At 58.4% G+C, this 27931-nt stretch overlaps 1 protein-coding gene across 2 annotated transcripts; it reads left to right on the forward strand.

The window, feature by feature from the left end:
* The first annotated feature begins 901 nt into the window (after positions 1–901).
* Positions 902–27867, forward strand: ASIC4 (acid sensing ion channel subunit family member 4). Of its 2 annotated transcripts, XM_061386104.1 has the most exons (10): positions 910–6063; positions 21648–21792; positions 21881–22008; positions 22198–22360; positions 22851–22907; positions 24588–24741; positions 26155–26246; positions 26322–26401; positions 26718–26822; positions 27005–27867. In XM_061386104.1, the coding sequence occupies exons 1-10, from the start codon at positions 5098–5100 to the stop codon at positions 27116–27118; spliced, it is 2004 nt and encodes a 667-aa protein (XP_061242088.1). In that variant the 5' UTR covers positions 910–5097; the 3' UTR covers positions 27119–27867. The 2 variants fall into 2 exon arrangements, 1 of the variants encoding a protein (XP_061242088.1); XR_009730576.1 differs by lacking the exons at positions 26718–26822; positions 27005–27867 and adding an exon at positions 23320–23347 and having other exon boundaries at positions 902–6063.
* Positions 27868–27931: the final 64 nt, after the last annotated feature.

Genomic DNA, 27931 nt, shown 5'->3' on the forward strand with positions numbered 1-27931 from the left:
CCCCTGAGACAGACACACTGACACCTCTGCCAACAGACACAGACTCCTGGAGGCGAAGCTACACCCACCGCCACACAGGCTCCCTCGTGCGCGGAGACGGGAGAACTGACAAACGTGCAATTACTCTGCCCCGCCCGCCGCCCTCGCCCCTTCCGCCGCCTCCTCCCCTTCCTTCCCTCGGGGCTCCCCTCCGCCGCCCGGGCCACCTCTGAACCGCCCTCGGCCCTCGTCCGTAGGGATCAGGGATTTCTCCCTCCCCAGACACCCTTCAGGAAGGTTTGCAGAACAGGTGGGTGGCGGGTGGTAAGGGGCATCGTGTCTGAGGCTTGAGCTGGGAGAAGCCACTGTTCCTCTCCGTGCCCACGCCCTTACCCACAGAGAAATCCCCCCTCCGAAACACTGGTCCTTGCCACCCTGGACGTAAGTGGGAGTCTCCATCCCCCGGTGGGCTGGCGGGGCACCCTTGATTGTGGTCAAGGTCCCTTGTGACACGGTTTCCACTGGCCGCCTCAAGGAGGCGCTTCGTGTCCAGTCCAAGTTCTAATCAGAGCTCGGAGGCTCCCAGGGCCGGCCCCTGCCACCCGCCTCCCCAGCAGTCTTCAGTAGCCTCCCACTCCCAAGGAATGCCCCTCTCCACTCAGCTCTGCTACCCCGAGAGCAGCGTATGGGGGCTCCATCAGTGGCGGAAAAGTCCCCCACCTCAGCAGAGATGAGCAGGAAGACTCCGTCCTCTCCCCACTCCTCAACCAGGCGACGACCACGTCTGGTCTCTGGTTAAATCCTGCCCCCTCGCAGCCCTAGTTTCCCGCACTCATCTTCTGGGCCCCGGGGTCCGGCCCTCAGCCCTCTCCTTCTCGCCTCCCCCCACCCCGCCCCCGCCCCCGCCCTGGCCCCTCGGAGCTTTAATCCCTCCCGCTGCCGTACCGCCTTATCTGCTCCCAGCAGCTTTCACTGCTGCAAAGCCCTCTCCCCCCTCCTTCCCTGGATCTTCTTCCTCCTCCTTCCACGTCCTCTCTTCTCTCTGACCACCCCCCCACCCCGGCCTGCCTCTGCCTCTCAGGCCCCTACGATGACTCCTGGCTGCCACCAGATAGAACGCCGGTGCCCTTGGCCCTCTCTCCAGCCTCAGCTCCGAGGTTGCCAGCTGCCTACCCGGCCCCACATTGGCTTCTCCCCACCCCAACCCTCCCGCGACAGACTCAGACTTGGTCAGCTTCTGACCAGCCGAGATTTTGCATCTTTCTTCCCTCTCTGCCCTGCCTTCTCTGTCCCCCGCCCCTTGTTCCTCCAGCCGCCCCCTCGATCTCAGACGTGGTCCCTTCAACCTCTCGTCACCGACTGCCCCCACTGCCTCTACCTGGGCGGGCCCCCAAACCGGATGCGGGGCTGTCGGTGCCAGCCACAGGAGAGGGGTCAAGGCCGGGCTGACCCGGCCCTCGGACAGAGTAGGGGGTGCGTAGTGCTGGTGGCCAGTGGGGGCAGGGCCCGGTGGCGGGACGCTAACCCTCTTCAGTTGCCTCAGATCACGTCCGGGCCTCCCCACCCCCTTCGCTGGGACTCTCATTAACCGCTTCTCCTGCCTCGTCCGCGGCATAAATAACCCAGATAAATCAGCCGCCGTCCGCCCCCCGCCCCTCGGCCCCCGCACAGCCCGTTTGTCACCGCTGCTCGCTCACCAGCCAGGACTGGCCCAGTCCCGGCCTCCGCCCCCTGATCCGTGTCCCTTTCCCACCCACGTCTGTCCCACACTGGCTGGTGCCCTGGGTGCCCAGCAGAGCCAGGCCTGGGACAGGTATCAGCTGGGCTGGGCAGGGTGGCAGGGGGTGTATTCTGGAAGCTGAGGGTAGCTCGGGGCTCGCTCTAGGACCATTCTGTCTAGGAGTTTGGGGGTCATGTCACCCAGGCTGGGAGCGTGAGACCCACGAAGAGGGGGGGTAAGGGGCAAATGCAGCTTAGCTTGGGGGTCCCGGCTGGGAGAAGAGGCAACCCAAGGCCTGGGGGCCAGGGGCAAGATAGCTAGGAACCCCCAAACTGGATCCTGAGAGGCCTCCAGGTCTACCTTCCGGAGCACTTTGCCCAAATAAAACCTCCATGCCCCCTACCAGGGGCTCTGAGTCAGAACCCTCCGGCCCTCCCTCACCTATCCGCCCCCCATTCCCAAGCCCTGGCTGGTCAGGCTGTACAGATGCCAATCTAATCGCTGCCTCAGTCCATCCACCGAGCTCTCTCTGTCGGGAAGCCTGCTTCAGCTGGGTGGGGATGGGTGGAGAACTGGACTGGGGAACAAGTCTGGGCAGTGGGACCAATGGGAGGGCGGAGGGCGGGCAGAGGACGACTGGCTAAGGCTTCACGTCCGGACCCTGCCCTCCCCCCTCCCCCCAACTCCTCCCCCCCCCAACCTGCACCCACATTCCCACCCCCAGAGTCCTGGGCAGCCCCTCCCCCCTTGCTTACACCCGGCCCCTGTCCAGCTAGCCACACTTGGCCCTGATGCTCACTGCAGGGGGCAGCCGGTCCCCTGGGAGTGGGTGGGAGAAGCACAGGGGAAAGGGAAGGGGGAGCTTGGGCGCAGGGCTGGGGGTGGGGGTGGGGAAGAAGCTGGGCCGGGCCCCAGGGACCAGCTGGGCAATGAGCCGGGGAAGCAGCCGGGAGGCTAAATGAGGGAGATTATCACCCAACTGCAGCCGGGCAGAGAGGGAGGCAGGCAGGGAAGCGGGGAGAGGGAGGAGAGAAGGGACGGGGGGCCAGAGGGGAAGGGGGTGTAAAGGGGATGGGGTGGAGTGACAGGGGAGGCTGGAGAGATGGGGGGGAAGACCAAGGGATGGGCTGGAAGGACATGGAGGGGCTCCCACTGAGCACAGCCATATTCCCGGGATCTGGGAGACTGGATGGTGGGGACTTGGGAACAATTGGAGACAGCTGGCTGTGGGGCAGTCGGGGGGCAGGGGTGGGGGCGCTTGCGGCTCACTGCTGCTCCACTTCACAGTGGCCTGGAGCTCCCCTCACCACCCTCTGCCCTCTGCCCCCTTTATCCCCCCCACACCAGGTTACCACCCGACTTCACTCCTGCTAGAGGCTGAAGGCTTCCTGACGCACCCTCAGGAGGAAAAGGGTGTGCTTTGGGCTCTCAATGGAGGCCAGTTATGTTGGGGAGCACAACCTGTGTTCACAGGACAATTTAGTAACACACACAGAGTCCTGGGCGGCAACCAGTGCTGGGGGAGAGCTTGGGGGTAGCTCCCCGTTTTCTTGGCAGAGCCCCAGACTGAAGTAACCTTAAAAAAGCAATTAAATCACCTTTAAAAAAAAAAAAAAAAAACCCAGTAAAGAAAAATCAATACCAGGAGAAAAGGGGAAAGAGAGGCTGGGGAGGACAAGGAGGTGGGGGAGGAAGGCTGGAAGGGTCTAGTGGTCTACAGGGAGGGGTGAGCATGGCAGAGGCAGCGATGAGGGCTGTTGGTGGTCACTTGGCGACTCTGAGTGCTAACTCAGCAGCTGCTCTCAGTACCAACCCCTGTCCCCTCTGGGACTTGGCCAGACAAAGCCCCTGGCCCCCAGGAGTCTGGGATCCTCAGAGTGAAGGAGCTGGCCCAGCCAAGGGCCCCTGAGGAAGCTACTTTGATGAGAGGCTAGGGCCAACCCCCGCAGGGTGCCACACAGGGCTGGGGTTGTGTGTGTGTGTGTACTCCACGCTTGGGTGACCTGCAATGGACACGGCCTGACCTGGGCTTGCAGCCAAGAGTGTGCAGAGCCCTTCCCTGCCCCCCTGGGGAGCCACCCCGGGCCCCTTTCCGGGGCAGGGCAGGCCTGCCGCAGGGGAGGGGTGGCTGCTGGGCAGCGGGTGGACCTCAGGCTCTAATCCCCGGCTGCTGCCGTTTCCCTCAGATCGATTCCCTTCTCACTTTTTTTTTTCAGCTGCTGGTTCCACGGCTCGGATCGATGGAGCCGCCTTCCCCGCCCCTCTGAGCTTCCTCTCCCTGCTGCTCATTAGCGCCCCGATTAATCAGCGCCCCCTTTCCTCTAGGGGACAAGTGCTTCTTCTCCCATGAGGGCTCTCACTTTCACACAAGGCCCCCCGCTCCCAGGGCACAGGCAGCTCACTGTGACCACCCCACCCTGGGGGTACCCCGGCATCGTCCCTTCTGGGCCAGCCACCATAGGCCCCATCCTGCCTGTCCTCAGCTAGGCATGGCCACCCCAGCGCTCTGCTCCTCTGCCCCTCTGCCTGGCACCCCCTGCGCCTGCTTCTTTAGGATTGCATTCCCTCTGATTCAAACCCAGCACATCTGGGTTCCCTCCAAACCCCCCATTTGGGCTTTTCCTGACCTCTATGCCATATCCTCTCCCCACATTATACATCCTCTGCTCCCTGGCCTGGCCACCCAACACGTTCCCTGCCCCCACCACAGGCCTGGCTGTTGCAAGGGATTTGGGGAATATTTGGGGAGGCAAAGTGGCCACAGATGCTTATGCTGGCCAGGGTGCCCTCTATCCCAGACACAGGAGAGACTGAGTTTGGGGATGGAGATGAAGTGGGGGAGAGGGCAGCCAAAACTGGAGAGCGGGCAGGGGCATGGTGGATGTTAAGTCTGGAGCAAAGCTCTAAGGAAGTCAAGTATCTTAATGGAGCCATCACTGACCCCTTGTCTGTCTTGCCTGCCATTCTCTGCCCTCCCCTCCCCTCCCTCATTCAAACAAGTGGCTTTCCCAAGGAGTTCTTTGGAAGGTGCTGTGAGTGGGGTAGCGAGGTCAGGAGGTGCTGGTGTTAGGAGTCAGGGAGGCCAGGAGGTGGGGGGATGGAGTTGGCTGACCCTTCTCAGGGTGTGGTCCAGAAAAGTGGCAGAATAAGCTAAGGACTCTGGGTACAAGCCTCTTCCCTGGTGGCCTGGGAGTGGGGCCAGGTGGAGACCCCATGCGTGACGAGGGTGTAGCAAGAGTTTGGGGGCCTCCCGACGAGGTCCCAGGCAAGGACCGGAGATCCCTGTCCTGGGCTGGGGGCTGCCCCCCTCCCCTGGCCTGGCTCCTGCCGCCCGTGCCGCCGGTGAAACGCTGTTGACATGTCCTGAATTATTAAGCACGGGGTGGGCTCCGGAGCACATGCTGAGCGGAGCGGCTGGGGCTGCACGGCGTGGCAGAGCAGCGCTCGCTCCCTCGCTCACTCGCTCGCTCGCAGGGACACACGCAGGGGCTGACAGCTGTGCTGGTGCTGATAAGGGAAGCCACAAGGAGACGATCGAGGAGAGAGACAAGCGGCAGCAGAGGCAGCAGAGGCAGAGGCATCATCAGGGCTGCGGAGCTGCTGGGAGTGGGAGTGACTCCCCCACCTCGGGCCCCCACCCTGTCCCCATCCTCTTCCCCGCTTGCCCTGAGTTTAGAAGAGCCGCTGCTGCCACCGCCGCCACTCCAGAGGGCACCGGGGGCTGCTGGCCAGGGAGGGACAGGGGCAGGAAGGCTCCGGCTGGTCCCAGCATCTGGGGACAGATGCCGATCGAGATTGTGTGCAAAATCAAATTTGCAGAGGAGGATGCGAAACCCAAGGAGAAGGAGGCAGGGGATGAGCAGAGCCTCCTGGGGGCCGCTCAAGGGGCAGCAGCCCCCCGGGACCTAGCCACCTTCGCCAGCACCAGCACTCTGCATGGGCTGGGCCGGGCCTGTGGCCCAGGCCCCCATGGACTGCGGAGAACCCTCTGGGCACTGGCTCTCCTCACCTCTCTGGCTGCCTTCCTGTACCAGGCGGCCAGCCTGGCCCGGGGCTACCTGACCCGGCCTCACCTGGTGGTGATGGACCCCGCTGCCCCAGCCCCGGCGGCCGGCTTCCCCGCCGTCACCCTCTGCAACATCAACCGCTTCCGGCATTCGGCCCTCAGCGACGCCGACATCTTCCACCTGGCCAACCTGACCGGGCTGCCCCCCAAAGACCGGGACGGGCACCGTGCTGCCGGCCTGCGCTACCCGGAGCCCGACATGGTAGACATCCTCAACCGCACCGGCCACCAGCTCGCCGACATGCTCAAGAGCTGCAACTTCAGCGGGCACCACTGCTCTGCTAGCAACTTCTCTGTGGTGAGTCCTGTCAGGCAGCCTGGCCAGCCTAGGGTGGCCAGAGGCTGGCGGTGGGGGTGAGGGTGGCGTGCAGGGCATCCTCGACAGGGCTTCCCCTCCTTCTGCCACCACAGGCTGGCCTCATGTCACCCCCCAGCCTGGTGTTTCCCTTGGGGCTCCCCAGCAGGGAGCAGTGGACGCTCCTGGGGGCTTACCCGGCGGCTGCTGCTGCTCCTCCACGGGCTCTCCGGCTGCCGCAGCGCCAGGGTCTGGGGGCCCGGGGGTCCTGGGATGGGCTCACAGGGGCCTGGAAGCCAGTCAGCTTGCTCGGAAGGCATGCACCAGGCCATAGCCAGACCAACTGACCCCTGCTTTTCTCTTACTCCCCTTTTCTTCTGTGGTCGCTGGATTCCTCCCCCCACCCCACCAAACAAGGGTGATGGGGAGAGCATGTCTGGGGGCTCCAGCAAGGGAGGGACTCGGGGCTGCGTCTTGGGGAGCCGACCCGGCCGGCAGACTGGATAGAGCCGATCTTCGCGGACACTGGGTGCCAGTGTCTCCCGCTGTCCCTGTCTCTCACACACACCCCCTTTCACGAACTCCCTCACACATCCCTCTTTCATGCTCCCCTCCAGCTTCTCCCGCGGCCCAGGCCCTCCCTCCATTTCCTGGTTCTTGCTGCTCCCTTGCATGGCTCTAGCTCTTACACTGAGAATCACTCATTCACTCTCAGGAGCTTGGCTCACCCTCACTGCTGCCCCCGGCACACACGTGCATGCAACACACACACACACACACACACACACACCTACCGCATGGGGACATAGTTCCTGCACACTCTCTCATTCACACTCAGCGTCCCTGTCGCTATGCTCCCGTGCACACCTGCACACCCACACACGCATCCAGAGCTACTCATCCACGTGCCCACAGCCCAGCCCTTACTCAGCTTCCCAGGACAGGGTCACCCCCTGGATGCCGACCCATCTTGTGACCCCAGCTACCTCAGCCCCTCCCTGCTCCGTCTCACATATGTGTGAATGCACGCAGACACACACACACACTCTCACGTGGAGGCGTGGAGCTGCCCTCCCATGCACACCTCCCATAATCCAGGTGTGTGAGGCGTGTGTGTGTGGGGAGGTGTGTCTTGTATGCTGTCTGTCTGTTGGTGCTCCGTTCACCCACAGTCACAGGCTGTCTGGTATTCCCAGGGCTTGGGATGCTGTCCCTGGTCCAGTTTACTCCTGGCATTATGCATGTGTGGAGCGTGGGGCGTGTGTTTTCATTCTTGTGACCGTGCCCAGCACATATGCAAATACATGGCATCAACATGGTGCCCATCCAGCCCAGGCTTTAAAGCCAGCCCCAAACGAGGCACTCTTCCTTGTCGTGACCTGGGCCCCCCACCCAGGGTCTCCTTCACTCACTGCCTCAGTAGCACCAGGAAATATGCTCCAGCCATGTTCCTGCCCCCACCAAGCCTGCAGCCTCGGGGTCCTCCTGCCATGGGGTGGGGGCAGTGGGTAGAAATGGAGGAAGGGACGAGAAGGAGGATTGTGCTGAGAGAGGAATGGGGCGGGGGTGAGCACTAGCCCTGTGGTCCAACCACACACCCCTTCTTCCAGGAAAAATCACTGCTCTCAAAGTGATTGTCCCTAAGGAGTGTGTGAATGTGGCCTCTTGGGTCTGAGGGGCTCCTCCTGAGACATCCCCACCCCTCCGGGTTGGTTGAGGGACAGAGCCCAGTGTCAGCAGGTGTTGTTGGGGGAGAAATCAATGGGGGCTTTGTGTCCCTGAGTGGGAGTTTGTGTCCCAGGCCCCAGTGTGGGGGTGGAAGGAAAAGGGGAAGAGCGATGAAACCTCAGTGGGGAGGGAGAGATGGGGTCGAGGAAGCAAGGTGAGGGAGGCCAGAGGTTCCTGCCTGGCCTCCAGGGAAGGAGGATATGGGAACAGGGAGTCCCGGGATCAAAGCTGGTGAATCCCTTTGAATGTGGGCATGGCCAGGCATGGGTGAGGGTGGATCTCCCATAGGCCCTTTGCGATGGAGAGAAAAGGACTAAAGATTGTGGTTTTCTGCTCTGGATGCAGCAGGACAGTGAGGGGCAGAGGAGCAGAGCCAGCACTCGGGGAGAGGAATGTCCCTTGGACCCATCTGCCCCCGACCCAGCCTAGGTCCTGTACCTGTCTCCCAAACCCCAGCCCCCGTGTGCCAAGTGGAACTCTTCCCTGGACCTGGCATTCTAGGGCTGAGTCCTTATTGCCAGCTTAGCATGGTCTGGCATTATGGTTGGGACGGCAGGATCCATGGCAATGGGGAAACTGGGGGTGTGCTGTGTGGGCAAGACTGGAGAAGGGGTATGGAGAGACAAAGACATCAGGCTCTCTGATGGGGACTTGAGGTCACAGTAGACTCTGGTGAGAATGTGGAGCCCACGATGGGGATTTGGGATCCATGGAGGGGAGACAGGTACAGGGATCAGTGATGGGAACCTCCAGCGCATGAGTGCTGAGACAGTCAGTGACAGCGATAGATGGGGTGTGGGTAAGGGGCTGGTGTGTGTTTTCTGCTGCCTTCCCCGTTTTCTCATTCCCACTCCCCACTCTGCTGTGACCTTTCCTCCGAATCCAAGTTAATAAATGTCACATTTTCCAGCCTATTTTTACTCTGGGTAATGTACCCTCCCCCAGTCCCCTCAGCTGCAGCTCTTGCTTCTGTTACCACTGCCATCGCTCTCACCCCCTGCTCCCTAATGTCCCCTCACCAACTCCCAATCAGTCACTCAATCAACACAGAGTTCTGAGCACCTACTATGTGCCAGGCTCCCTGCCAGGTGCTGTGGGGGCAAAGAACAAAGAACGGGGGAGCCCTGGTCACCAGTCCCTGTCCTCAAGCAGCCTCCAGTCTCGTGGTGGGGCGGGGACGGGGAGACTTCAGAGCTTAACCAACCATGCAAGAGTTAACCAGCCATGCAAGCAGTGTCAGGAGGCGCCAGGATTAATTGCCAAACGAGGTACATGGATAGTGAGAGCCAAGGTTCGGAGAGGCACTCTGCTGAAGAGGGCTGGGAAGGCTTAAAAGGGATGAGGCAGGCTGGGCTAGGTCTGGGGAGGAGGGGAGAGGGGTGAGAGAGGAGAGGGCTCCTGGGTGGTGGGGGATGCTCCCACCTCTCCACCCATACGCCCCTCCACCTAGCTCACCCCATCTCTTCTCTTTCCTGCCCCCCGCCTCACCCAGTCTCATACCACCCACCTCCACCTCCTCCTTCCATCACCACCCATATACTCTCTCTTCCTCCTTGATTCCTACCACCATCAGCTCCCCAACCCCAGTGTGCCAAGCCCCATCCATACTTTCCCTGGCTGCGGCTTGCTCTGAGCCTGCCCACTTACTAGAAGGCAGAAATCACTCTTTCTCCTTAGGCTTCGTTTCTTCAGCTGTAAAATGCAGCTCTAAAACTCAGCATCTTCTCTCATCTGGGGATTGTACGGTGAAGCAATCAAGTGTGTGGGTTCTGGAGCCAGACCACCTGGATTCGAACCTTGGCTGTGTGGCCTTGGAGAAGTCAGAAAGCTGCTGTGAGCATCCACTTCTGTATTCGTTAAATACAATAGTAGAACCTAAAAAAAATTGGGTGCTTGTGATAATCAAAAGAGATGGCTGTAAAGGGCTTAGCCCACTGCTTGGCACACACACACGTAGTGTGCACTCAGAGTGTCAGCTGTTAGAAACACCACCACCCCAGCTCCTGGCCCTCCTTAACCTGACTGTTCCCAGCACCACCTGCTGTTTTCCAACCCGTGTGCTGGCATCTTCGCTGCTCTCCATCACCTAGCCTTGCTCCTCTCCTGACCCTCGAGCCTGCACCCCCACTCTGTCATAGCATCCCCATGTTCCCCACCCCTCCCCAAGATTCAGGCACGTGTGTGCATGCAAAGGAGTGCACACACTCACGATCCATGCTGACACACAGAACACTCTGTGATGATGGAAACGTCCTGAATCTGTGCTGTCCACGGTGGTCGTCGCTAGCCACACTGGCCAGGGAGCATCTGCGGTGTGATTAGCATGACGGAGGACCAACATTCCATTCAAACAGCCGAGCGTGGCCAGTGACTGCGGTATCAGACCGTGGGGCTCCAGGTGGTCGTGGGGATGGGGTTCAAGCTGCCAGGTTGGGGAGGATAGGCTTTCCAACTGGCGTCACAGGATATGAAGTGGTGGCGGTGGGCTGTGATCAGAAGTCTGGCCGTCTACTAAGGTCCCAGGTTGAGCCAAGGATGGGGCCTGTGCCTCGGGACATCGAGGTGTCTGCTCACCATGTGAGCAGGTACACCTTACTTCCCGGGTGTAGGATGTGACCTTGGTCTTTTCCATTCTGTTGTCTGGAAAACTGAGGCACGGGGAAGGTGGAGAATCCCTGAGGAGGTAGAGGGAGGCCAGCTCATCTCAGTTTGTCCTTTGGGGTCTGGGCAGCCCCCCGGCGGGGCAGGTGACCAGGGACCTGTGCGTGCTTCCCTGTCTCTATCCACTCTCAGACTTCCCTCCCCATCCCAACACCCCTCCCCCACGCGCTGGTGACTGCCGTGACTATTAATCACTCGCCCTGTTCTCTTCCTCTCTACTAATCAGGCACAATTAGACAAGGCCTCTTCCAGCTGGGCAGTCCCCCTCCCTGCCCTCTTCCCTCCTCTCCCAGCCCCAACCCAGCTGCCATCAGGATGGCTCTGAGGCAGAGGGAGCAGCAAGTCTCCCTCCATCACTCTCTGGCTGCCCCAGCCCCCAGTTGGAGGCTCCTCCACCATCTCCTGCCTTCAATCCAAGCTTCCACCTGAACCCAGTACCCCCTTCCCTGGTATGGTCAGGCCAGTACTGACAGTCTCTGCACCTGCTCCTTGATTGTGGCAGGGGCTCCTCCGCAGATATCCCAGCTCCATAACTTTGCTTGAAGCCACCTCTCCTCGCCCCCTTGACTCAGGAGGGGAGAGGGTTCCGGCTGAGCCTGGTCCAGGCCACTATCTACCATATGAGCTACCTCTGACCCTCACTGCCAGTCACCCTCTGTGCCCACCAGCCCCACCTTCTCCCGAGGCAAGAACCGGGAGAACATTTAACTCAACATCTAGTTCAGGGTTGGTCCTGCCTTTCACCCAGTAGGGAAGGGTGGGGGGTGAGAAGGGAAGGGCACTTACCCTTGAAGGGAGCAGCAGCTTCTCAGCCTCACCTGACTATTGCCCTCGGGTCAGGATGCCCAGTGTTGGGGGTGGGGGGGGGTGTCTTCCAGTTTGTCCAGAGAAGCCTAGAGTCTTGATTACTTTAATTAAAAATTTCTTGATTAAAAAAATAATCCCAAGAGCTACCTACAACTTGGGCTGCAGAACTCAGTGAGCCTGCCCTCCCCACGGCGGGCCCCATCACTGGCTGCTGCCCCTCCGGCCCACCTGAAGGGGGCGCTCTCAGCCTGGGTACCTCCTACTGGCTAGTGGCGTTGCTGGGGGGGATTTAAGTGGCGTGGCCCAGACACCGCGGGCAGGCACTGTTACTGTTACCCAGGGCTGGTCTGCAAGGGCAAAGGGGAGGGCCGTGCCCCACCCGGCCCCACTCAGCAGCCCGGTGGCCTCTTTATTAATCAGGAATCAGCCCCGAGCTGGGCTCATTATCAGCTCAGCTTCTTGTGGCACTGCCGGAAGATGCTGATTAGCATTTGAAGAAATGGCCCCCGCATTCTTGTCTTCCCTCTGTCTCCCCTACTTGTGCTTCTTCCGGGACCCCCACCCCTGCCCTTATGTTCCCTCTCCTGGCTGGTGGCAGGGCCGACTCCGCCGCCAAGCCCAGGCTAGGGGCAAAAGAGATCAGGGATTTGGGAGAGGGAGCGGCAGGGAGGCAGGAAGACTTCAAGGAGCACTCGGAGTGCAGAGCTTCAGGGCTACTCAGTTTGGGGCCCCGAGTCAGTGAGTCCCACGGGAGGAGGAGGGGGAGTGAAGGCGGGGTGAAGACTCAGGGTGGTCTCGAGAGATGGATAGCCTCCCTGGAGGAGGGGGGTGAGAGGGCAGCTTCAGGCTGAGTTATCAGTGTTTCCCTGCCCTTCCAGGCTCTCCCAGTAATGCCACCTCCTTGGAGCAGTGCGGGGAGAGGGTGGGACAGTCAGAACCGTGGACAGGAGGCATGAGAAGTTGTTTTTTTTTTTTTTTTTTGTGGGGGGGTGGTAAATCCCGCAGGAGGCTTAGGGTCTTGGAGCCATCCCACATGAGTGGGGGTGGGAGGACAGAGACCCCCAAGGGGTGGAGATCAGAGGCTTCAGAGTGCAGTTTTCCAGAAAAGGGAGGGGTGCCTGCAGTTCTTCCCTGGCTCCCAGCCCCCAGGCCGGGGCTGGCAGCACTGAAAATCCAACCCACCCCCCAAATGTTCACTATGCCCTTGGGACACCCATTTTGAGTCAGAGGGGGAACAGTTCCAGAAAGACAGGCAGAGGCTGCAGCCGCCGAGGCAGCAGCGAGAGAGTTCAGAGAGGAGCCACGGGATGATTAAGGGGAAATGGAGGATTGATTTAGGAGGAAAGATTAAAGGAGCTAAATCCGTGGCGCTTGGCTCAGCGGTGACTAAGCGTGGACAGGATAATAGCTTACAAATGTGTGAAAGGTGTAAATACCAAACGGGGGGAGGGGCGGCGGCTCGGCGGCCAGGGGAGCGGGGCTGGGGGGCTGGGGAGGCCCCCGGAAGGGCAGGGGACACTCGGGCGATGGCCCCGTAGAGGGCTGGCTCCTCTCCAGTGGGGATGCAGCGCAAGCAAACGGGGGTGTCGGGGAGCCCGGGTTCCCAGCAGGGGTTCCATTTCGGGGGCACAGCTTCGCCGGCCTGTGCTACCTCCATGTCCCACTCTCGCCCCGCTGAGGATCTGAGGCCGCGGGTTCAAATCCCATCGGAGTCCCTCCACGGCCCTGGGCACCCCGCCTTCCCCTCTGCAGCCCTCGCCTGGGGCCCCCGCCCGTCCCCGGCCGAGGAGGGCGGCGGGAGGCGGGGTCTCCCTCCGCGGTGGAAGCCTTTGGCGCGGCTGTGTGCGGAGGTCACTTTGCCGAGGAGCCGGGAGCCGGGGGAATGCAAATGAGGCAAACCCAGGGAGGAGAGCGGAGAAGCCCGAAGGAGACGGGAGGGAGGGAGCCCCGGCTCCTTGATGGATGCCTACCCCGCGGGAGGGACGAGGGAGGCGGCGAGGAGCGCCAGGCGGTGGGTGCGGCCCTCTGGGTGCGCGTGGGCCCGGCCTGGATGCTCCGGTGCACCCGCGAAGTGGGGGCGATGGCACATCCACCGTCTCACTGCCGCTGCCACCTTCTCGTTCCCGGCTCCTGAACTCCCGCCGGGCTACGGGTGCGATTCACTGTGCAAGCAAACTCTTTTTAACTACTAACTTTGCATCGAAGGCTGGAACATCAGGGAAGGACTTCGTTACAAATTAAAAATATTCCTGCCTGCAAGACTGGGGCTTCCCTGGTAGCTCAGACTCTAAAAAAAAAAAAAAAATCCTCCTGCAATCCGGGAGACCTGGATTCGATCCCCTGGAGAAGCGAACGGCTACCCACTCCAGTATTCTTGACTGGAGAATTCCAGGGACAGAGGAGCCTGGCGGGACACAGTTGATGGGACTGAGCGACTTTTACTTATGCAAGACTGCTTTCTAGGGTTTAAGGCCTATGCGGTCGCTAACAGGTACGGCTGTTTACTTGGGCCCCGGGGGCCGCCTTCTCTCCTCCGCCGTGGAGACACGGCGCTCCCTGAAATCGCCGTGTTCTCCCACAGACTCACGTGCTCCTGCTACCGGCTCCAGCTCAGCAGCTACACAAGGCCTTGACTGTCTCGTACTTCACCACTGCTCATGCATTTACATTTGAACAAACATTGTGCCCATTTCCTGCTAGACTCACAATCACCTATACCTTGGAGAAGAAGTCGCCTTGAAAAGTACCTGGCGGCTGGGGGCTGGGGTGTGCTGAGTCATGGTCCCTGGGGTAGGGAAGGGGGGCAGGTTTATGGGGTGGGGGTCGTGCGTGCTAAGTCGCTTCAGTTGTGTCCGACACTTTGCGACCCTGTGGACCGTAGCCCGCCAGGCTCCTCTGTTCTTGGGATTCTCCAAGCAAGAATACTGGAGTGGGTTGCCATGTCCGCCTCCAGGGGATCTTCCCGACCCAGAGATCTCTTATGTCTCCTCCATTGGCAGGTGGGTTCTTTACTACTAGTGCCCCTTAGGAATCCCTTAAGGGGGATGGGGTATGCTCCCTGGGTCTGACTGTTCTGTGATCAGATGCCCTTCCTGGGTGGGTTAGTGCTCTTGCTCTGGGAAGCTTGACTCTCCAACCCAAGTTAAATTCCTGTTCCACAGTCATAGGACTTGGATTCGTCCCCCTATCACAGCCCACATCCCAGCTACTAACATTTGCTTGTCCCGGGGATTGTTGGTTTTGTGTGCTTTGTTCTCCACTGTTATACACCTGGCTCCCAGCACTGGTGCTCAACAAACACTTTTGGAATGAATAAATGCCTCTGGGGCCAAACGGCCAACTCCTCCAGGGCAGAAGCCAGGGATTTTGTTCTCTGAATTATCCCCAACAGCAAGCACAGTGCCAGGCATACTGTACAGGCTCAAGGAACAGTGTAGGACAAGGACGCCTGATGTGAACGCCCGCCACTTCAGGAGCTCCTCCTAGTCTTTGGGGCTGTGCCAGGTGTGTATCAGTACACAGTGGCCTTGAGCACAGAGTCCCATGCCCCTGACCCAGTCCCCTTCTCTGCTACCTCACGTGACTCTGGCTTGCTCTACCCTCTCCGGTCTTCCATTGTCTTGCCTGTAAAATGGAGATGTTAAGACATCTCCAATAGAGGGTTTTTGTGAGAATTAAGGTCCCTGGGTTGGAAAGATCCCCTGGAGGAGGGCATGGCAACCGACTCCAGTATTCTTGCCTGGAGAATCCCATGGACAGAGGAGCCCAGCAGTCCTACAGTCCCTCAGTTCAGTCGCTCAGTTGTGTCTGACCCTTTGCGACCCCATGGACAGGGTTGCACAGAGTCAGACACGACTGAAATGCCTTAGCATGCATGCACACAAGGAGTTAATTTATATAAAAGGCTTAGGACTGTGCTTGCCACAGAGTAAGCACTGAATAAATGTTAACTGTCGCTATTATTTATGTATTCAATACATTTTCTCTTTTCCATTACACCTCCGACGATGCCTATTATTATTCCCATTTTACAGAAGAAAAATGGAGGGTCAGAGAGGTTAAATGACTGAACCCGAATCTCACAGACAGTTCAGGGCTGCTGGCCTGCACCCTCCTCTGGTAGGACAGCCAGATCTCAGAGCCTGGGGGTTTTGCTTTGACAACATTTCATCCTCGCCCACAACTGCTGAGAGAGCCTTTACTAAGGGGCATTGTGCCCAGTGAGAATGGGCCCCGGAGGGATCCAAGGTCAAATGGCTGCCCCAGTTGGGCTCCCCCACTTTCTTGAGCACCTTGCATACATCTCTCTGGACTTACCTCTGATCCTCACTGTGAACCTCAGGAGGAGGAATTACCATTACCCCTTTTACAGAAGAGTAATCTGAAGCTCAGAGAGGTTAACTCACCACCCAAGTTTGTTTGTCCAAGGCTGGTGGCAGAGCCAGAATTTGAACCCTGTTCTGTTAGACTTCAAAATGTGCACCCATTTTTCCACCTTAAGAATCTTATGTGGATCCTTTCCCAGCACCGCATCCGCTGGCCGATCTCTGCCCCAGTTTGAATCTTATTGGCCTCCACAACACCCTCATAACTAATACTGAGGCCTCATGTATGTGATTTTACCTTGCAAATGCCTGTCACCTACTTCATCTCTTTTGAGACTTATTACCAACCTATGAGATAAGGCGAGCAGGAATTTCTGTCCCCACTCGACTGATAAGGAAACTGAGGACAAAAGAAGTCAGTAAATCACTTTACTAACCAAGTTACACAGCTGTCACTGGTGGAGCAAGGGCTGGAACCAGGGTCTACTAACCTCCAGGAGGTTAGTGGACAATGCTGGGGCCCAGTGGGGGTTGGGGGCTGGGTACTAGTTCTGAATGTGCCCTCTTTTTTCTGTATGCCCTTGGGTATGTCCCTTGCCATCTCTAGGCTTCAGATTTGGCCTTTGTACAATGAGGCTTTGGACTGAGTGACTTCCCAGTTCTGACCAGTGAAGACACCCCAGGCATTTTGAGTTGGCACGGTCTTCCCTGGTGAGGACAGAGAAGGAAGAGGCTTTGAACCTGGATGCTTGGGCTACCCCTGAGTGAAGCTGGGGCTGAAGAGCCATCTGACCTGGGATGCTAGTTATGGTCCATGGCAGATGAAAACACAACCCCTTCCACCGGCTACCCTGGACCCCTGGGCACTATAGGATTAAGGGGAGTTCGTTCCAGGGGCTGAAGTGAGAGGCATGGGGCTGGACCGGATCAAGGGAGGGCTGATGGAATTTGAAGGGATAAAGCTGCCGTGGAAAAGAGGGGTGGGTGGAGGTGCCAAGGCCTTGGCAGAGGCAGGGTGCCCAGAAGGCACTGGAGATAAAGCCCAGGCCGCAGATTAGTGCTGGGATTAGCCCAGCCTCAGCTGCTCCTGGCTGCTTCTTATCTCCTGGAGGCCCAGAGCCCTTTCCCCCACCACTCTAAGCCCTGGCCTTGCTAATTGCCTGTTAACCCCGTGGGCTCCATGATTGTAGGGAGGATGAGGGAGTGGGAAAGGGTGAGGGCAGATACCAGCCAGCCAGCCAGGGAGAGTTTTTCAAGGCAACCGGAGCTGTGGACAGATGGAACTCAAGGAGCTGAGAGAGAAGCCGTTGCTCAGAGGAGCACGCTCTGGACAGGTCTCTCCCAGTCTCTGGTCGTTGGTCATCATCTGGGGCAGACCCAGAGAAGCAGGCAGGGAGAAGGAGGGAGGTGCGCCTGGGCAGGGACTCTTGGTCAGGGAGGTGGTTTGGCCCAGAGGAAAATCAAGAGGAGGAAGACAATAGTCAGACACTGGATACCTTGTCTAGGGGATAGACAGGGAGAAAAGCAAACAGGTAGAGATGCAGTGGGCAAAAGAACAGAGGCGGCGGGGGGCAGGGGACGGGGGGAGGGGGGTGTAGCCAGGCCAATGGGAAAAAGGCCAGGCTGGGGGATGGACAGGCGGGCAGAGCGCATGGAGCAGAGACACAGGCCAGATGAATAACTGATTAGATGCTGAGGACAGAGAAAGACTCAAGAGGATGCAGAGAGGCTTGAGAGACAAATTGAGATCAGGGGATGGGGAGGCTAGAGAGGCAGACAGACCCAGGCCAATGCTGAAGGGGAGGTGGTCCGAGAGGGATAGGCAGAGGGCTGGCAGGAAGTGAGTTGGGGGAGGGGTCCAGGGGTCTGCCTGCAGTGCCGCAGACACAGTGCTGTCAAGAAGCTGTCCAGCCCGGCCCAGAGGGGCTCCGCCCACGTCCGGGGTTGGGGGGGGTGCGGTGGGGGGGCAGACCTAGGAATGAGGGCAGACAGCAAGGGAGGGCTGAGAAGAGGGAGCACCAGGCGGGAGAAGGAGGTGTTGCTGGGATGGGAACAGCCTGAGAGGCTGAGGCTAGTGGTGGCAGATCTGGAAATAGCCCGTCAGTCCATCAGGGTACATCCTGGCCCAGGACATGCCTCTTTCCGTGGCCGGACTCTGGAGCCTCAACTCCTGCGCACTGACCCTCCTCTGGGGCCAGTCCTTGGGGAGAGCACGGTGGACAGCCAGTGGGAGCTTGTGGCTGAGCGGCCGTGCCGTCTCCATGGAAGAGTCTGTGGACTGTGCGGCCACCAGGGTTCTGCCACTTAGGAGCCGGCAGCTCTACCCGCTGCTGCCTGCCTGGCCCAGGGACCGTCTCCAGGGCAACGCTCTGCTCTGCCCAGCAGTGGGGCCTGACCCAGGCGGTGCAGGTGGCCTGGCCCTGCCAGTCTGGCCTGTCCACTCCCTGCAGAGCATTGTCCATCAGACCCAGAGTCCTTCCACCCATCTTCCTTTGTCACCTTCTCTCTGCACAATCGCCTCGAGGGCAGAGATACCAGGTAGCCACCCCCATCTGAAGCCATTGGAGCCAAAGCCTTCCCAGTTGGCTCTGCCCTGCACAAGGGTAGTCTCAGTGTCATGCAGTCTGTGTGTGTGTGTGTGTGTGTGTGTGTGTGGTGGAAGGATCAGGTAGGGAGGCGGCTCTGGCCCCACCCAGGTTCAGACTTGAGAGACACAGGTTCGATCTCTGGGTCAGGAAGATCCCCTGGAGGAGGGCATGGCAACCCACTCTAGTGTTCTTGCCTGAAGGATCCCATGGATGGAGGAGGAGGCTGGTAGGCTACAGTCCATGGGTCACAAAGAGTCACATACAACTGAAGCTACTTAGCAGGCAATGGGGATACCAAGATGGTATCCCAGCCTGGGGCCTGGGGCTCCCAGCCTCAAGGAGTCCACGGTCCCAAAGAAGAGATCATGACAGTGCCCAGGGGTCAGGGTCAGTCGCTGCACGCTGCGGGGCACGTGTGAGCAGCTCCCTACCAGGGTCCCCATGCAGCCCGGTACCTTGTTTAGCTGCCCCACTGGAACCCACACTGAAAAATGGCTGCAGCAGCAAAAGCTGATTCCAGCATCTGCTTGGCTCAAAATAGGAAGGAGGTGAGTGCTTTGAGAATTGGGGCAAATGCTCACATATTCTCCCCCTTCTGCCTTTCCCACACTGCTGAGGATCCAGCAATCTTGCCCCCAGCCCTGTTCAAAGCTCTCTTCCCTCTGGGGACATGTTGTGAAAACACAGATCTAGAGTTGGGCTGTCTTGCTGGACTCTGGCCCTTTTGTCTAGGGACTTTTGACCCACCGTGTGGTCTGCAGACCAGTGGGTTGTTAGAAATGCAGAATCTCAAGTCCTGCTCCCCAATACACGTTTGCTGACTCAGAACCTGTCTTTTGACAAGACCTCTAGGTGCTCGGTGTGCAGATTAGAGTTTAAGAAGCACTGCTCTTGGAGACCTTGGCAAATCAGCCAACCTTGGGACCTCAGTTTCCTCATCTGTAGGATGTCGGGTGGCTGTGAGATTCGACTGGAATTGGAAAGAGTGTGAGAAGCACTGAGCGCAGTGCCTGGGCAGAGCGAATGCTCTGGGACTGTCTGCCATGCCCACTCCTGCCCCACTGATGGACACAGCAGGGAGCTGGGGCAGGGGTGTGGCGGAAAGGGTCAATGACAACTGGAACCCAGCAGCTGGCATGGATGCAGAAGGCGGAGGGGAGAGACAGGTGAGGGACTGAACCGAGAGGCAGCAGACATGGCAAAGAGAGTAGGGAAGGTGTAGAGGAGTGGAGTGAATGGGACGGCGGAACGGAAGAAAAGGGGTTGAGTGTTGAGACTCCAGTCTCATTTCAGCTGGATGGGGCCGGGACAGGGGCTGGGACTTGGGGTGGGGTAGGCTGGGAGGGGAGTTGCCAGCACTGGATGGTAGGAACCCCTGAGTCCTACATCTATCTCAGTCAGCTCCACCTCTCCCACTGACTAGTTGTGTGACCTTGGGCAACTCACATCACCTCTCTGAGCTGCGGCTCCCTCATCTGTAATCATCAGGCTAATTAAACCTGCCTGATACCAGGGTGGCCGAGGAGATGCAATGGGGCAGCAGACGTTGCCGTGTTTTGTAAACTGCACAGTGCTTGTTACTGCGTCCTTTTGTTTTGAGAATCTGAGGCGGGGTGCTTGGGTGATAGAAGAACTGTCTGAGAGGGAAGAATTACCAGGATCATCCTATCTAGTAGAGATAGGAGGGTGAGACAACCCTGCCCCACAGACGGGGGCACCCCAGGCCCCCAGTTCCTAGAACTCTTCACTCCCACTGTCTTCAACCCAGCCCTCCCCTTTCCCTGGAGCGAGGCGTTTAGGAATCTTTTCCCTCAGACGGCCTCCTCATGCCTCTCCTCCCAGCTTTCACCAGAGTGAAAATGTTCCCGCGGAGAAGGGGAGAGAGAGAGATTGAGTGCGCTGACCTCCTTACCCCCAGAGAAGGTGCTGCCTGTGATGGGTTTGACCCGGGGGCTGGTCTCTGTGGGGTGAGCCCGGCAGGGGGGAACTTCCATCTGCCTCCCTTCCTCAACCCCCTCCCCAACCCCAGCCGCTTGCAACTAACTCCCAACCGCAGCTCTGTCCCCGCCGGAGCCTCGGCTTCCATCTCCGGGGCGCCAGCGCCATCTGGTGTCCATATGGGAGAACTCTCCGCAGAGGAAACCGGGGATGGGCTTCGTTCAGCGCGGGTCGTCTTTTCTGGAAGCATCTCTTGTGCCCTGCACTGGGGATGCTCCACTCACTGCCTCTGTGTAGCATGAAGTCGAGTGAGGGATGATGACCGCTGCTCAGGGAGACAAACAGATAAGCAAGGTTATCTGAAGTCTTGATGAGTAGTTTGAGCAAACCCACAAACACACTGATCAGGGAAGGGTGACACTGAACATGGGTGTGGCCTATGAGTGTGCATCTGAAGAAGAGACACTTAAGCTCAGGTTTAAAAGATGAGCAGCTGGGCCGTGCCAGCTGGGTGGAAGGGAGCATTCCAGGAAAGGGAACTGCAGGAACAAAGGCCCTGGGAGAGATGGTGCTCCATAAGTTTGAATTTGTCATGGAGATCTCTTTGCAGGAGAGAGGCAAAGGTCACCTCTCATGGAGACTTTCAGGCAAGGAGGGAACTTGGCTTTATTCTCTGGGGAATGGGAAGTGGTTGTTGGGTTTTAAGATGGCAAGTGACTTGATTGGATGTCTGCAGTTTAGAATGAGCACTCTGGCTACCATGTTGTGAATGGCTTGGTAAAAAAACCTTAAACACGCCAACACTCAATCATGTCTGACTTGGAAGGTAGAGGCAAAGGCAGATACAGGGACACTAGTTCGGAGCCTGCCGCCATGGCCAGAGGCAGATGACAGTGAAAGTGGGACATGAGATGGAAGGAAACTGGATGGATTCTAAATAGATTTTGGAAGTAGAATTGCCAAGATGGCTGCTGGATTAGATGCCTGGTCACCCCTGTTCCGTATCTGAGCAACCAACTTAAGGGAAGAGGGAGATTTCAGGGATTCTGACTCTAGAAACTAGGTTGAGAGCGGAGCCCTTTACTCAGAAGAGGAGAAGGAGTCAGGGACAGGATTTGGGAAAACATCAAGAGTTCTGCTATTGATACGTGAAGCTGGAAAAGAAAAGTGAAAGTGTTGGTCACTCAGTTGTGCAACCCCATGGACTGTAGCCCACCAGGCTCCTCTGTGCATAGGATTTACCAGACAAATATACTGGAGTGGGTTGCAATTTCCTTCTCCAGGGGATCTTCCTGACCCAGGGCAGATTTCTTACTGGCTGAGCCACCAGGGAAGCCCCATTAAGCTGAAGGTGCATTCTAATCATTGAAGAGAGGATGCCAGTAGAAAAGATGGAACTTGAGGGAGCAGCTGGGCTGTAGGCTGGTTGCTGGGATATAGGACAGGGGTGACCAGGCAGGTCTGGTGGCCCTTATAGACCACCAAAGCTTAAGGGATTGTCTTTCATCCTGCACCCTGCCCCTCCTCTCTCTCACCCCAGGTCTATACTCGCTATGGAAAGTGTTATACCTTCAACGCGGATCCGCAGAGCTCACTGCCCAGCCGGGCAGGGGGCATGGGCAGCGGCCTGGAGATCATGTTGGACATTCAGCAGGAGGAGTACCTGCCCATCTGGAGAGAGACAAGTACACAGGCGGGAAAGGGACAGGGGCTCCAGCCGGGGTCCTCTGCCTGCAATGAAGGTTTCCTAAGGACCCCATCTCCACTGTGCAGATGAGACATCGTTTGAAGCGGGCATCCGAGTGCAGATCCACAGCCAGGAGGAGCCACCCTACATCCACCAGCTGGGCTTTGGCGTGTCTCCAGGCTTCCAGACCTTCGTGTCCTGCCAGGAACAGCGGGTGAGCATGCCCAACTGGGTCCTGGGTTGGCCATGGGGTGGGGCCTTTGGGCCCAGAGAGGAGGCTGACCGGATCTGCCCTCCAGAAGCTCACATCCCACCAGCCCTTCCACAGCCTTTGCTGGGGCTGTGGGTGCTGGGGGCAGGGTAAGACTTCTATGCGTGACTCCATCGTGCCCTGCCTCTTCAGCTGACTTACCTGCCCCAGCCCTGGGGCAACTGCCGAGCGGAGAGTGGGCTCAGGGAGCCTGAGCTTCAGGGCTACTCAGCCTACAGCGTGTCTGCCTGCCGGCTGCGCTGTGAAAAGGAGGCCGTGCTTCAGCGCTGCCACTGCCGGATGGTGCACATGCCAGGTGGGCACCCCACCCCCACCAGCCCTGCGTGCCACCCTGCCAGGCTCCAGAACCTCTGAGGGCAGAACACTGCTCATGTGCATGGGGGCAGGTACATGTGTGTGACACACGTGTGCATGTGTCTACCCACGTGAGGGTGCCTGGTATGTGTTTGGGATTTTGTGCATGTTTTCACATATGCATATGTATCTCTGCACACATGTACTTGTGTAATCTGTACTTGTGTATATGGGTTGTGTGCACGTGCTTCATCACGTGCATGTAAATGCATGTGCATAGTTGTGTCCATGGAAGCGTGCGTGGCTTGCATGCGTATATGCACGCATACATCTCCATGCTTCTATGTACAAACACGTACACATTCGTGCATGTACATATATGCACAACACCCACATGTGTGCACATGAAAATGTGTGCCCATATTTGGGAATGTGCGCTGTGGAGAGTGGATGGAACCATAGACTCCAGGAATAATCTTCTCTCCTTTCAGGCAATGAGACCATCTGCCCGCCAAATATCTACATCGAGTGTGCCGACCACACACTGGGTCCGTGCTGCCTTCTCACCCTGCCTCTCCGCCCCACTCCTCTTCATCTCTCTGTCCACCTTTCTCCTCACTGCCTTGGCTCCTCCCCTCCCAGTCTCTTCCTGGGGGTTTTCCTGGGGGCTGAGCCTTATCCCATACCTCCAGGGGTCTGAGGACCTTTGCAGGTGTGGTACTTGGGTAAGTGAAAGCAGCGGGGTGGGAGGTTGCCGAGAACCGGAACTGAGAGTGAGGGGCGGGGCTTCTCATCTTGGTCCAGCAAATGAACTTGCCTCTCTGGGAAGGGGAAATGACTTCTCCCTTGGTGTGAGGAAAGGTGCATTGCTGGCTATCAGTGTGGGTAAGGCAACCCCTTCTGTCCATAGATCTCGCCTGATCCACACTTCATTCATTCATTCATTTATTCATTCTACAGATGTTTACAGTCTGCGCTGGTGCCAGAGGTAAGAATGGGAATAAGAGCCCTGCTTGCTCTGTGGTGCTTACTACCCAGCAGGGGTGTGGACGGGCATCACAATGCAGTGTGTTAGTCCTTGGGTAGGGGAACCTCAGCGATTCTGTGGGGCCCCAGCAAAGGCAGGCAGCCCCACCTGGGCAGGAAGGGAGGATTTCCAGAGGAAGTGACGTATGAGCTGAGGTTTGAAGGATGTAGAGGAATCAGGCTGGTGAAGAGGGGGACGCTTCTAGGCAGTGGGAGCAGCTCTTGGTAAGATATGTGGCCAGAGAGGGCACACGTGAGTCTGGGGCCTTGAAAGGTCAGTGTGCGCAGAGGAGGCTCTGGGAAGCCAACAGCAGCTTAAGGCCAGGCAAGAATGCCTTCTGCTTTTACAAAGGGGACTCTGATGAGATGCAAGGATGGAAAGGTGAGGAGGAAGAGAGGAGGTAGACTAGACTCAGAGTGACTGGTCAGGAGCTCACTGAGGAATCCAGATGCTGGCCACAGGGGCGGGCTTAAGATCTGGGGGCAGAGTCACACCTTCTCTGTCCTACAACTTCATCTTCAGAGGGGTGACTGAAGAGTGTTTCATGAAGAAACAGATGTGAATGGGGATAAGGGGACCACAGGAGGGGTGAGACTCCACAGAACTAGGGGCACCCAGAGAGGGACCTGTGACTGTCCGAGATGGACAGGAGCTGGGAGCTGGGGCCACGAGAGGAGAGATGCAAAGAGGGCGGGGAGTCTAGGTGACGCATTTGGCAGAGGTCAGCTTCCTGGGACAGAGCAAGGTGGGGAGAGTGGATCTGAAGGGGCGAACAGAGAAAACCCAGCACACTGAGCACAGGATCTTGCCCACTGTCTGTCCGTTCAGTCATCTACTCATTCATCCGTCCACTCACCCATCCTCTCCAAGCCCCTCGTGTGTCTGTGGCCTCACATGATTGATTAGCTCTGGTTGGTGGGCTGAGCCCTCCCTCTAAGCCACGAGGACCTCTCCGCCCCAGGGGGCTGGGCAGCAGAGGGAGAAGGAATGTGCTGGGGGTTCTGCGTCTGCCCACTTTCTTGGATGGTCTGAAACTGAACCCGGAAGCCGGTCTCCTCCAGGTGGTGCCAGAGCTGGTCAGAACCAGCCATCAGTGTGGGCGTGCCTGCCTCAGGACCGCCCCCGAGGCTTCCTTCCAACAGCTGGTGGGCCTCTGGGGATCCTGCCCTCCCCCACTGCACTTGGTGCCTCTGTGTTGCAGACTCCCTGGGTGGGGGCTCCGGAGGCCCGTGTTTCTGTCCTACTCCCTGCAACCTGACCCGCTACGGGAAAGAGATCTCCATGGTCAGGATCCCCAACAGGGGCTCGGCCCGGTACCTGGCAAGAAAATACAATCGCAACGAGACCTACATACGGTATGTGTGTGTGTGTGTGTGTGTGTGTGTGTGTGTATGTAATGGAGACCACCCTCAATAGGTCTAAGTGTATGATGGAGGCTAGGAATGGATTGCAGCTTTGTTAATAATGAGCGTTCTGCCAGGAATACCTTTCAGGATCTTGATCTGTTTTTTTTCTAACTAACCTCTGCCCACCCCAAGTCATATCCATTGTCTCTGCCTCCAGGGATGCCCTTCAGAGCCCAAATGCCTTTCATCTGAGCTCCCACAGCATGCTCCCATATCTCTATCGTTGCATTAACCTGCTGTTTTAGAACCCTCTGTTTGCGTGTCTTTCTGCCCCAGCAACCTGGGAACTGTTCAGTGCATGTCCAGTTCTGTGCAGAGGGAGAGGAACTGGAAGGGATGGGGGAGGAGCCAGGTGGCCCACAGGTGGCCCCACTGAGCCCTGGATCTGGTACCCTGCAGCCAATCTACAAATGCTGAGCATCCTCTGAGTGCCAGGCCCAGCGCTGGGCCCTGTGGGGATAGAGATGATTACAACTCATGCCACAGTTTGTGGATGAGGCCTTGTTTGAAAGTGTTCTTAGGCCCCCAGGAGAGATGACTGCGGGTAGGGTAAGGGGAGCAGGGGAGGCATGAGCTGGGCTTCTGTGGACCCCGGGTTTGGGTCCATGAGAAGAGGAGGGAGGGGGGAATCCCAGTTAGAGATGTGTGGGATGCTGCAGAGACCCGCCTGAGAATCAAGAAGGCTGTGTGGAGAGAAGCAGATAAGAGCGCAGTTTGGACAAGAAGGTACAGTGCGGCGGATCATGGGCAGTCTTGAAAGTCTGGAAGAGGAATTATGGAGTGGACTGCAGGGTAATAGGGAGCCACTGAAGGTTCTATGGGGCTTCTAAGGTGGCGTTAGGGGTAAAGAACCTGCCTGCCAATGCAGGAGACACAAGAGACTCAGGTTTGATCCCTGGGTCAGGAAGATTCCCCTGGAGGAGGCCACGGCAACCCATTCTAGTATTCTTGCCTGGAGAATCCCTTGGACAGAGGAGCCTGGCAGGCTATAGTCCATAGAGTTGCAAAGAGTCAGACATGACTGAAGTCACTCAGCATGCACGCACGCCCACACACACGAAGGTTCTACAGAGGTACGGGGATGAGGCAAAGTGAATGCTATTTGCTGCTTTAGAGAAGGCAGGAGGGAAGGCAGGCCTGGGAGTTTTGTTTTGTTCTCCCAGGCCTTTTGCTAGCCTTCAGAACATGAAGCTAACAGGAATCTGGGCCTGCTTCTCCTCACAGCCTTTGGGAGCCTGGGGGTGATCACCAGCTTCTCCGTGCAGGGGCCTCAGATCTGGGTCTGCTAGGTCTGGGATGTCCCACCAGCTGTCTCCTTGAGACGATGGCCCCTCAGGGATACCCTGCTTCCTGTCTCTGCAGAGAGAACTTCCTGGTTCTTGATGTCTTTTTTGAAGCCCTGACCTCTGAGGCCATGGAGCAGCGAGCAGCGTACGGCCTGTCAGCCCTGCTGGGTGAGCCTGGCTCCGATTGCACGGGGATGGAGCAGCCCAGCCTCCTCCCTCTGACCCTGCTCTCGCGCTCCCCAGGAGACCTCGGGGGACAGATGGGACTGTTCATCGGGGCCAGCATCCTCACATTGCTGGAGATCCTCGACTACATCTATGAGGCAAGGGATAGGGGCCTGGTGGGTAGGAGGAGGGGCTGGGGAAGAAGCAGAGAGGCCCGGCAGGCTTTCTGGTAGACCTGGACTGGCAGGAAGTCAAGCTCAGAGTTCTTTACTAGGCCTCCCTCCTCCCTTGACTGGCCAGAAGGTCTGAGGGCAAGGAGGGGCAAAGAGAAGGGGGATGGGGGAGGAGGGCTGGGGTGTCCCGGTGAGGGTTTGCTGGGGCAGCAAGTCCTATGTGGTGGGGCTGGTGAGGCCCGTCCTTCTCCTCTAGCAAGTTTCCTGAGTCCACTGCTGTCCCCCTACCCTGAACCCCAAGGTGTCCTGGGACCGACTGAAGCGGGCGTGGCGTCACCCCAAGACCCCCCTCCGGACCTCTACTGGGGGCATCTCCACTTTGGGGCTTCAGGAGCTGAAGGAGCAGGTGAGGATGAATATGCAGCCAGTGCTGTCTCCCAGGACTGAATCCCCCGATAACCTCTGAACTAGCCCTCCAGGGTGGGGTTCCTGGAGCCTCTGCCCCCAACGGACAAGGGAAGGCTGGCTGTGAGAGGCCTGCGGGCTTCACTCAATCTCTCCCTGTCCCCCTCCCTCTTCACCTTGCAGAGTCCCTGCCCAAGCCGGGGCCGTGCTGAAGGCGGGGGTGCCAGCAGCCTGCTCCCCAACCACCACCACCCCCACGGCCCCCCAGGAAGCCTCTTTGAAGACTTCGCTTGCTAGGATGGTGCTGTGTCCTAAAGGACCCAGGAGTCTGGGACTCCTCCCTGGATCCCCACTGTAGACTCTGGCTCCCGGGACAGGAGGCCAGGGGAGAGGGGTACCCAAGGCTGAGGGAGTGAGGGCGGTGCCCACTGGAAGGGTGGGGACTCTCACTCACCCTGGCGCCAGCTGCTTTGCACAAGGCTTCCTCTTGTGCACACCCTCCTCCCCCAGGCTGGTGACCAGGGAGAACTGGAGACTAGGACGTGGGCCCCTGTGGAGGAGAGAAAGGCTGAGGGAGGAAAGAGGGAGGAGGAGAAAGGGGCCCACCCTAGCAGGAGTGGAACCCTCTGTACATTTGTATATATTCAGGGAGGACAGGGTGGGGCTAGGGTACTGATGTAGAAAGCGGGTGGGGTGGTGGTGATAGGGGTGGGTAGTTTAGGGACAGCCAGGGTCCTAGCCCTGCAGTGTCAGCAGGAGAGGGCAAGCCCCTCAGGACTCAGGACAGCTGGGCTGGTCCTGCTTCCTGCCCCGCTCCAGACCCAGCTCCTCTTTCGGCAGGAGAGTGGGTGATCCAGCCAGCCTGGCCCAGCTCCCAGTTTCCCCTGCCCCAACTCCACTCCCCAAAGCCTGCGCCACAGGGAGCAGCAGCTCTTCCAGACCTTGGCTGAGCTTGGGGGTGGGAAAGGGGGCTCCCTCAGGCCTCTCTGCTTCTGATCTGGTTTTATAAAGTGCTGACAAAATTGGGAATAAAGAGGTATTAAGAATTCTGTGTGTGTATATGTGACTAAGCTGGGAGCTGGGGCGTGGCAGGGCACACGCATGACTCGG

This window comes from Bos javanicus, chromosome 2 (assembly GCF_032452875.1).
Source record: "Bos javanicus breed banteng chromosome 2, ARS-OSU_banteng_1.0, whole genome shotgun sequence".
Classification (NCBI taxonomy): Eukaryota; Metazoa; Chordata; class Mammalia; order Artiodactyla; family Bovidae; genus Bos; species Bos javanicus.